This window comes from Poeciliopsis prolifica, unplaced genomic scaffold (genome assembly GCF_027474105.1).
Source record: "Poeciliopsis prolifica strain line A6 unplaced genomic scaffold, Auburn_PproV2 SCAFFOLD008, whole genome shotgun sequence".
NCBI lineage: Eukaryota > Metazoa > Chordata > Actinopteri > Cyprinodontiformes > Poeciliidae > Poeciliopsis > Poeciliopsis prolifica.
The window spans coordinates 9,444,804-9,455,676 of record NW_026562383.1 but is presented as its reverse complement, the minus strand read 5'-3'; the positions used below and the strand labels follow the sequence as shown (position 1 = coordinate 9,455,676).

Sequence of the window (10,873 nt, the reverse complement as noted above, 5' to 3'; positions counted from 1 at the left end):
TTTTCTCATTTTCGTTAGATTTATCTGATCTAAATGAAATGAGAAGTGAGAATTGTTTAGTACAAGGCTTCATAAACGTCTGATGAAATCTGAGTAACTCATTAAATCTTAAAAAGTTAAATAATAAGATTACTCACTGTTCATTCATTATTTAGACCTTCTTTATCAGTAGAAACCAGCTGAAATAGGTCAAATTAAAATTATTTGTCTTCCACCTGAGCTCTGCATGGTGCAGACACAATGCAGCCTCCCCTGCACTGTGGACGTCATTGTAAAAGGTGGAAAACACTGAAAATAGGCCATAATTTTTAAGTCGGTCAGGTAAATTGCTGAAGGTGTGCCAAAAAAAAATCTCACATCGGCTTTATTTATGGATTCTAATCATTTAAAAATACGTCAGTTGTGACTCAGATGCGATACTTGAGATGAAATTTTTTCACTTTTTTTTTAAAATTTCTCACAGTTTAGAACAGAATCTCAGGAGTCATATTTTTATTATATTTATTTTATTTCATTACATCCACTGAACAAAAGCTCCTGTTCAGTCGGTTTTACGTCTGTAACACTTTTTAGTGGTTTCTGTGGTTTACATCTGGCCATGATCCATTTCTAAGCATTATTGCAGCAGTATCACAGTGCACTGTACAGGCCCATCCAAGCAGATATGTGGAAGGAAAGGAGGGGTGAAGTAAAATAACTAAAGAAATGGGGAATAACTGCCTTGATCCAATTGTTTTCTAAAACCCTCACCCTAGGCACTTGGTGTACAGTAGCAGTGAAATGACGAGAAAAACAAAACAAAACAGCATCACTGCTCCCACTACCTTACAGCTAAAGCTTTGATCTGCTCTGGGCTCCAAGTTAAAAATAAACTAACTTTGTGATGAATCTTTAAGCCTGTGCAGCGGTTTTTAAAGTGCCCATGGGGTGGGGTTTTGTGTTGATTTGGTATTTTATAATCCAGAAGTCGGGAGTTTACAATTTGTCCAAGTAGTTGTCGAGGGCCGGTATGCCCTCCTTCAGACCTTTGCGTTTTCTAATTTCACTGACGACTTGGAAGGGTTTACTGGTAACGTCGCTGGGGTCACCCGGGAGGATCTGCCAGTGGTCAAACACACACTGAGGAAAGGCCTGGCCACCAGTGTTACTGCGCAGGTCAGCTGTGAAACCTGAAAAAGGAAAAACACACATAGGAAAAAATTAGTTTTTAATAACCAAAGTACTTTTACTGTATAATTATGATATTTATCATAAGAGAAATTCTTGCTGTGTGTCTGTTCACTGACTGACTGTAAATATGTAGCAGTACTTTGCAAATATATTCACACCTTGATTTGTTTCCACATATTATTCAACTAGCTTTAGTGTATCTTATTAGGCGTGTATGTGATTGAGGAACAAATTGTAAAGTAGAAAGAAAACAACAAGTTGCTTGAAAGTTGTAAAAGTAAAAATATGAAAAGTGAAGCTGGAATTTGTATTTGGGTCCCTTTGAGATAACACTATGAAGAAAAGTTTTTTTCTACCTGTTTTGCATACTTAAAACACTGTGATCCGTGTGTCATAGTTGGGTTGTTGTGTTCATACCAGGGTGACACATGGAGTTCCTTTGCATCCAAATATAGTACCTTGCATATGTAACACGTGGAGTTTAGCTACCAATTTAGTGTACTTGAGTTTAGTCTGGTTGCAATGTCACAAAATGTGAAAAAAAAGCACATATTTACAATCACTGAGCTCAGAGTCAATGCAATGTTGAGGGAGGATTTAATAAAAGCGACCTACCAAAGGATTCATTGACTGGCAGGTATGCTTTCACCACAAACATGGGAGTTCCCATAACTTGGGATTCCTCAAAGACGTGTCCACGCTTCTTGTTTAACACACCGTAGATCCCACCGACCACCTGCTCTGGGCACTGCATGGAGAGAAGGCACAGAAACAAGCTCACTATTGTTAAAGTGCAAAAATATACAACCTCTCAAGCCTGTCTAAAAATGAAAACAATATGAAAATGTCAGCTGTGAAATACAAGGTGTATTTATTATTGCAGTTCCAATTATTCTATTCACATCTTGCATTATCAGACATTACTGTTGTGCATATTTGTTGTAAGATGCAGGGGAAAAAAGACACATTTTCCAAAATACTCTACCTAATCTGGACCTTCAATGCATCCATAACTTGGTATTAAGTAGTTAACAGAAAGCAAAACATATTGAAGTTTTTTAAAAGGAACCGGGACATCCACAGTCTGTTTTTGTTGATTCCATTTAGGAGACGACTACAAGAAGTCTAACTGAAATGCCTTTGACCCTCTGATGTAACAGACCCTTACATCCTACCTAACACCAGTATTTGATTCTTACTGCTTCTTTGTCAACTCGTGTGTTTTTCTGAATGCTTTTGGTGCTGATCTGAATCCTGTCTCCATACCTGTATCTCCACAAGGTAAACTGGCTCCATGAGGCGAGGCTGGGCTGTGAGCTGGCAGGCGTACAGGACTTTGCGAGCGGTGGGGATAATCTGACCTCCACCACGGTGAATAGCATCTGTGTGTAGCGTGACATCATGGATGTCAAATCGGATTGCGCGCATATTTTCTTCACATAGTGCGCCCTAAGGGGTGAGAACGTCTGCGATTACCAGATAACTAATTACATACAGCAGAACTATAACTAGACAGAAGAGATGATGACAGGTCAATGCACCTCTTTGGTTGCCCACTGGAAACCAGCCACCATGCTGTCCTTGATCTCATTGAGGTACTGGACTCCCTTTGTGATGTCTATCAGCAGATTGGGCCCGGTTCCATCGGGACCAAAACACCAGATCTTCCTGGCCTCCGTCACCTCCCACTCGTATTTTTCAGCGAGGTAGCGCGCGCGAGCTTTGAGCTCCTGCCGAGCGGTGACCTCCCCTTTCTCGATGTCTTCGGCCAGGCCGTCCGGGAACGGACGGGACTTCATGAAGAGACGATTGTGCTTGTTGGGTGACTTAGACAAACACATCTGATCTGACTCCTCTGTCACTGTCTCTCGGTAAGACACCACCGGATCGGATTTCTAAAACAGAGGAAAGGAGGAGGATCAGAGCATGTGGGGAGGCGCAACCGTACGATGACCAAATGGGGATATTGAAGAGTCTATAGGTCAGAGGAGTCAAACTCATTTTCACTTTGGATCATGTCGAGATCACACATGTTCTCAAGAGCCAGTTGTGTTAGAATATCTTGGTAAAAGTCATTGACAAACTGTTAAAATATTAATAAATAGATGTCTCTGCATTTGATAACTGTTTCTTAAAAATAAATGCAATTTAACTTGTTCTCACATTGATCAGTCCCTCCAGGAATTCACTAGTTTTTCCTGCTTTTTTGCTAATTTTGAAAAAAATACAAGGAATATAACCATATCTTACTTATGTATGACAGCAGATGTGACTTTTGTTACTCACCGTATCGATCACCGACTACAACTTGACATCAAGTAAAAATGAGGCCACAACAGTAAAAGTAAGAAATACTACCACCTGCATGTGGGAGTTATAAGTCACTTATTATACTCAATGTTTTTGACCATTTTTGCAGAAAATTTGCAATAAACTCACAGTTATGCAGTAGCACAAGCAAACACAGGTGTATGTCATTTTTGCGTGAATTTCTGTGATTGTGGAATCGCAAAACACTGCAGGAACTGTTCCATTTAATTTGATAAGTGGAGTTTGGAGGGACACATGATAAGCTACGGCAGGGCGGGTTTAGCCAGGCCTTGAGTGATATGGGTTATGCTAGTTTCCACATAGACAGTGTTTTGTGGAACCTGTTGAAAGAAACTTGCCTGAACCTTCAAAAATATCTGCATACTTTTATATGACAGAGCTAGGTTATGTAAACTTGAGAGTAGGCGTATGTAATTATTACTCGAATCAAATGTAAGATTTTTAAAATATGCTGTTTTAAATGATTTGTCACTGTGCTTTGTCTCAATGGATCATCATCTTTCAGCCAACATCCAGCATTCCTTCCCTGACTTCCTGAGCACCAAGTCATTATCCCAGGAAAAGAAATCTTCTCCATCCACCTTGAGTGGAATGCAGGCATGGTCCTCCTCCAGATCTTTGAGGCAGATTTCCAGGTGCAGCTCTCCCGCTCCGGCGATGATGTGCTCTCCGGACTCCTCGATGATGCACTGCACCATGGGGTCCGATTTGGCCAGGCGCTTCAAACCCTCCACCAGTTTGGGCAAGTCGGCAGGGTTCTTGGCCTCCACGGCGACTCTGACCACGGGGCTCACACTGAACTTCATTACCCTCATGTTGTGGGCCTGAGGACAAGAGTCAGGACTATTTCTGTATTGTTGTAACAGGAAGCTAATGTTTGCTACAATGTTTATACAAAGCATAAAGAAAAAAAAAAACGATATGCTACCTGTTCAAAGGTGGTAATGGTCCCAGTCTTAACCAGGAACTGGTCAACGCCAACTAGACCCACAATGTTGCCACATGGAACATCTTCAATCGGCTCCACATACCGACCCATCATCAGAATAGTTCTGCACAAGGAAGCAAGTAAAAGAATCAGCCAACATTTATTTCACAGAGGCATAATACAAGAATCCAATAATATTCATAAGTCCTAAACCTTTTGGCATTTTCCTCTTATAGAAGCTTCTGAAAAGTTTACATAAAATGGAAGGATAATTATAACTGTTTTTAACAAATAAAAACCAGCAAAATGTTTTTTTAGAACTATTTTTTACAGATATCAGCTGAAAGTCTGTCCATTCTGCTTTCCAAAAGAAATCTATTTCTGTCAGGTTTAATACACAGCATCTATCAAAGGTCTTGCTGCAGAGTCACAATTGAATTCCAGTCTGTACTTTGACTGGACCGCTGTATCACAGGAATTTGCTTTGAGCTACTATTCTAATGTAGCTCTGTTTGCATGTATTGGATTAAAGGTAAAGGTAATTTTATTTATGTGTCACATTTTCAGCAGCAAGGCAAGGTTGTTGAAGATAGTTTCCCTATCTTTGTTAAAGAAACTCAAGATTATTTTAAGGATAAAAGGACATTGAGTCACATTTTGATATAAATTTTTTTTTTAAAATGAATAAAAATTTTCTTCCACGTTAGTTTGGAACTACTTTTTGTAGTTAATTAAAGGCCTATCAAGGATTTTGCCAGGCTGTGTATTTTTATTTTTTTTGCAAGCACATTCTTACCTCTGGATTGGTTTAATGTACAGGTCTTCCTTTTTTCCGGGCGTGAAGTTTGGCCCCATGATTCGCACCTTCAGGCCTGTGGACACGCAGCCAGAAAACACACGTCCAAAGGCGTAGAAACGCCCCTTGTCGCTTGTCGGGACCATCTTGGAAATATACATCATCAGAGGAGCCTTGGAATCACAGCTCTTGATACCTGACAAAAAAAAGAGTTGAGACACAAGAGTCCAAATCAGATGAAGTCAAAGTAAAATGTAGTTCATTATTGAAGCACTGTGGAAACATTTAAAATGCTTCTTGTTAAAGGACATCAATGTCTGACCCATGGCGGCCTCATCGTCTCCCGGTCCCTCGTAGAGCAGCTCGCAGCGGTACTTCTGTGCCGTGACAGGAGAGGGCAGGTGAATGGTGATCATCTGGAGCAAGGCTTCTCCAGCAGGAAGCCAGCGGCGCATCACTGCCTTCAGCAAAGGCTTCCCTTCCTTCTCCTTGTCCTCAGCGTCCAACTTGACATCCAGCTTGTCGATTAGCTTGGCTGTTTCTTCCTTTTTGAAATTCATGATGGCATCGAACACCTGGAATTGAAAACGACGGCGAAGAAATGAACTTCTGCTGATGCGTTTAGCCTCTGAAAACCTCAAACCTGCTTAATTCTCACCTTGAAGATTGGATCCAAAACAAGCTGGCAAAAGGTTCGAGGATATTTCTGGCCTTCAGGACCAGAGGCCGTCTTACTGAATTTGCCTGCAGATGGGTCAAAATATCTAGAAAAGAACAAAGCGATCAAACACCAAATCAAAACATTAGAAAGTATTCAGATCTAGTTAAGAATGCTACTAATACGTCTTCTCTCCCAAGTCCAACATCTCCTGGTACTTTGCTGTAAAATGTTTTGGTGATGTTATGCAGGAGCAAAATGTTAGTGCTGAGTGTGTTCATTTCTTAGTTCGCTGTTTCTGACATCAAATGAGAGCAGGAGTTGTTTATAGAGGTTAGGATTTAGGACGGATTTTAAAATAATTTCCTTCTGACAGAACACAGCACAGAGTGAGCGTCGGCAGTAAAAATATTCATAATAAAAGTGTGAATGGCTTACTCTGTAAGTCTGCTCTTATTTTTTTTTACCTGTCTCCCCACAGCTTCTTCATCATGTCCTCCACTTTCTTACACCTGTCTGCTGGACCCTTTTGAGTGGCTCCTTTCGCCGCAAATTTAGCGACGTACATCTCAGCGAACTGCTTCAACGTGAAGGCCCAGCCGTGGAGGCCGGAGCCGAATCCAACTGTTCCGATAACAGGGTCAATCTGACGAAAGGAATTACAAGATTTTTACCATTAACTTTTCTTTTTTTTTTTAAATAGAAGAAGTGTGTTGCTGTGGCAGCTGTGAACAGGCTTCACCATAATGTTCCCCATGGGACCCCCTTCATCTTCTCCGTAGGTGGAGATGATGACGTTGACGTTCTCCACGATGCGCTGAAACGTCTGGTAGAGCTCGTCTGGCTCCAGCTGCAGCTCCAGCAGGGCCCGGTCCATCTTGTTCATCATCAGGACCGGCTTGATGCGTTCGGCGATGGCCTGCCGCAGTACGGTCTCAGTCTGGACGCACACACCTGTCAAGAGAGGTGAGAGAGGTGACTCTCTGCCTACGGGCAGAGCATTAAAGAGCAGGTTACTGTTCGCGTGATTACCTGAGACACAGTCCACCACCACCAGGGCGCCATCTGTGACTCTGAGGGCAGCTGTGACCTCAGAGGAGAAATCGACGTGACCCGGGGAATCAATCAGGTTGATGAGGAAGCCGCTGCCGTCTTTACTCTGCTTGATGAACGCCAAGTCGTTCTCTTCAAGCTCGTAGTACAAGGAGATGGCCCTGAGAGAGAAATACCGCCAGACACGTTCATTGTACACTTAGGTCATTTTAGCTAAAAACTCAAGCTAAGACACCTTTAAGCACTTCAGCTAAATTCAAGACAGAAGGTGAACTATATTGTGGATAAGATGGAAACAGATTGAAAGGTGGGAGCAGGAGAATATTTGATCTGTAGGGATTTTATTTATTTGTTTACTTAGAAAGGAATTTGTCTCAAATGTAACAGTGTCCTTTCAGTGTATAAACTATAAAAAAAAAAAAAAATCCAGAATCAATCTCATTGCATAAAAGTTAACATTGGTTTGACTGTCATCAAGTGACGTAAATATTTGATCCCCTTTGTAGAAATATGGCTTCTGCAAACTGTTCAGGTGCCAAAGGAGCACCGAGGATGATTGGACGAGTTAAACGTTAGCACAAGTTATGCAGAACAGCAAACTGCCTCTTCCAGAGAATTGTGCTTTTTATTCGGGCTACTTTTAACAAAAGGACTGCTGCTTCCTCATGTAACAAGAAGCTTAATGTGCTACAGGACAGTTGCTTTGTTTTGTTCTTTTGAGCGTTCAACCCACATGCAGTGTGTAAAGGAACACACTGCATGTGGAAATGTATGCAGGCTTTTAAGAATCTCAGTCTTGAGGTTGAGTTTCACGCTGAAAGGCATGTTTTAGAATGTAGTCCGACAAGGACTTTTGCTTTTTGAGCTTGTAGCGTTATTCCACCCAACACAAAAACAAAGAAGAAACACGTTGCTACCCATTTGCACTGAATGACTTATTAATGGATATTTTATTGTGTTGGATTTTAAGCTGGATTATGTCTGTCATTTTCACTGTTGAGTGGAATCATTCACGATTGAAGTCATGTTTGGAACCACAGAGCTGTGTCCAGGCACACATACGTTGATTTAATAGTGATGCAGCGCTCCTGCTCGTCTTTGCGCGTGTCCGTAAAGCGGGTCTCCCCGGCCCGGGCTGAGGCTATGATCCCAGCCTTGGACACCAGCGAGTCGGTCAGCGTGGACTTCCCGTGATCCACGTGGGCGATCACGGACATGTTCCTGATGTTGGACTTTTTGTCCATGATGGCCCGGATCTGATCCACAGTGAAGTTCACCTGTGGGGAGTGGCTTACATGTCACATGTTGCAATCATTTACACACAACCAGCAGCAGAGGTTCACTTTATTCATCGTATGTTTCTATTTATGTCGCGTAGTCACAGCGTGCACAGCCGCTCCAGGCAGAGTTATAAAAAGAAAGACATGTCTGAAACTGAACCTAGGAGGAAAGAAGTGGTGGTGGTGGAGGGTGCAGATTTTGCCTTATGGCTGAAGCAACGAATCAGGAATTACTGAGTCACTATCCACATGCTGCAGCTGAACGGGTCGAGCTGGACCTCTTTCTACATTCTCTCTCCTCTAGAGCTTACTACTGCTTTAAAATGTTCACCCCTAAGAAGCATACAAGCCGTTACTGAAACCAAGAAAACTATAAAATGGAATTTGAAAATATCATATTACAAAAACGGACTGTTCCTGCTACTGAGTTTGCACTAATGATCATAAATTGCTTGTAGAAAGATGGATTTCCTAGTTCCCAAGGTATGTCATGGTATTTGTAATAGGCTTATCTTACAGTTTAAGAGGACTAAAAGCAAAATATTCCCACAGATAATAGTAGAAATAAAAGTACTAATGTCTATGAGACTAAAGAAGCCTTAGTGTGATACTTCATGACCAGGTTATCTTATGATTTGGAAAGATTATAGGCAATAAAACAAAAAAGCAAAAAAACAAAAATAATAAACAAAATTACAAAATCAAATCATCACAATGGATATTCATAAAAATATGAATATCTTGGCAGAAAATACGATTTGCCAGGTTTGGATCACAGTTGAGCATCATGGGCAATAAATAAACAAATAATGAAAAAAATGAATAAATAAACTATGGGTCTTGAAATGGTAGCCTTAATAAAATCAAACATATTACTTAACCAGTTTGCCTTACGTACTGTAGATTTAAAAAATAAAATAAAAGTAAAATGCAAAATTAACGTAAGAATCCTTACTTTGATATTTAATATTTCTTGAATTTCATTTCGAGTGAAATTCGTACAAATAATGAAGTCTGACCCAGATCAGGTCCAAATAATGTTATCCCGTTTATTAAACACAACAAAGCGCATCTACATGATTATAACTAATGATTAGACAGACAACATTGTCCAGATGACGTCTTGTTTTCGGCCTATGTGCAATTTCATATTTTAACGCGATCGCATTAAATAGAGTGACGCAGTCTCCTTTAATCCACCGTAATTCCTTAATTCCGTAAACCCACGATTCGCCGCACGTTCCACGGACACGCCAGCTCCGTGCGCTTCCCTTTTCTCCGGCAGCATTTCTGCAGACCTGTCCGATATTAGGGGCTTTGCGGCGGACGTCACGGAGAGGCTGAGCAGGGCCGCGCAGTAAAGGCCACGGCCCTGCTTCATCAGCCGGCTGCTGCTGCTGCGCATGCTGGGAGCGACCGCAGCCCGAGCCCTTATCTGGTCACACAACACCGCCGAGCCCCCCGGGCGTCCATTTCCCCCACACCTGACAGGCTCCGTCCAGGGGCGGCTTGTTGCGCCTGTCACCGTTATAACCACGCGTGAAGGTTATTCCGTGGAGCCGCTCACAAGCAGGCTTTTCGCGTCTAATTAATCCCAAACGCGGGCTTTGTGACATAATAAAAATAAATAAATAAGTGAAAGCCCGTTTGATACTCACCATGTTGGATTTTGGTCGTGGACCCTGGCGTGTGACGGTGTATCGCAGCAGACACTGCCTATGAGGACAGGCAGTCCCGGTGGCGTGAGAGAAGAGACCGGGCTGCTGCTGCGGCTGGCGTTTTCAAGTGCAGGTGAGAAGCTGCGGCGGCAGGGGGCGCTGCTGCTCGGAGGGCCCAGCTCGGATCAGGTTTCTGAGTGCAGGCGACTGGGTTGACCGTCTCCGTTTGTTTATCCGGTTTAAAAAAAAAAAAAGATCATCTTTTTTCTTTCACGTCTTTTCAAAAGTAAAGTTTTTTTTTAATCTTCAAATTGTGACTTGCAGTGTTTGTTTTCCACTCATAGCAAAGTTCAATTTTGGTCTCATTTGACCAAAACACCATATTCTACATGTTTGCTTCATGTCTTTTCTTATACCCAATTTTCTATGAAAGCCAGATTTTTTTTATTATTATTTTTTTAAACTCTTTCGCCTAAAGAGAGTTTTTTTTTTTAAAAAAGCACAGAAAGCATTTTGCATTGCCTTGTTGCTGAAAATGTGCTATCTAAATAAAATGATCTTACCTTACCTGACCTTAAAGTACCTTACCTAAACCTAACTGCAGATTGGTTCAAGACTAAGACTAAGGAGTCAGAGAAGGATTCACAAATTACAAATGTACAAATCCTTCTCTCCTCCTCAGTCTTCAGATTTCTCCATAAATCTAGCCTTTATGAAAAAACATGACAAGTGAACCTTCAAGAAAAAATGTGAGATTTATGCCATTTTCACATTTAAACTTATATTAGTTAGAGGGACGTCTGATTAATACATAGATGTTACTTTATTTATAGATACACTATATAATCAGGGAGTCTCTAAAGTGCCTGTAATGGGGTTGAAGAATTACAGTGACTACGTCTTGACAAAATGACCAATAATAATGGACAGTTAACACCTGAGACAGAAGATTATGTTTTTCTGATGCTTAACTCTGTCCTTAACGTGGGGGAATATGCA

General features: G+C 41.4%; 1 protein-coding gene across 1 annotated transcript; it reads right to left on the bottom strand.

Moving 5' to 3' along the window:
• Positions 1–484: 484 nt before the first annotated feature.
• On the bottom strand, positions 485–9,992 carry LOC129362115 (elongation factor 2). The gene is made up of 14 exons (XM_055033461.1): positions 9,875–9,992; positions 7,999–8,213; positions 6,916–7,097; positions 6,626–6,837; positions 6,351–6,529; positions 5,884–5,989; positions 5,548–5,800; positions 5,226–5,421; positions 4,430–4,553; positions 4,083–4,325; positions 2,712–3,065; positions 2,437–2,619; positions 1,786–1,918; positions 485–1,169 (listed from the first exon to the last, which is right to left on the bottom strand). Exons 1-14 carry the CDS (start codon positions 9,875–9,877, stop codon positions 976–978), a joined length of 2,577 nt encoding a protein of 858 aa, XP_054889436.1. The 5' UTR covers positions 9,878–9,992; the 3' UTR covers positions 485–975.
• Positions 9,993–10,873: the final 881 nt, after the last annotated feature.

What these genes read in the sequence shown, in the direction of transcription:
- LOC129362115 (XM_055033461.1), bottom strand. An exon ending in TGCATCACTATTAAATCAAC is followed by an intron (nt 7,098 to 7,998) that starts GTATGTGTGCCT and finishes TTTCTCTCTCAG; the next exon opens with GGCCATCTCCTTGTACTACG. An exon ending in TTTTGGATCCAATCTTCAAG is followed by an intron (nt 5,801 to 5,883) that starts GTGAGAATTAAG and finishes TTTCAATTCCAG; the next exon opens with GTGTTCGATGCCATCATGAA.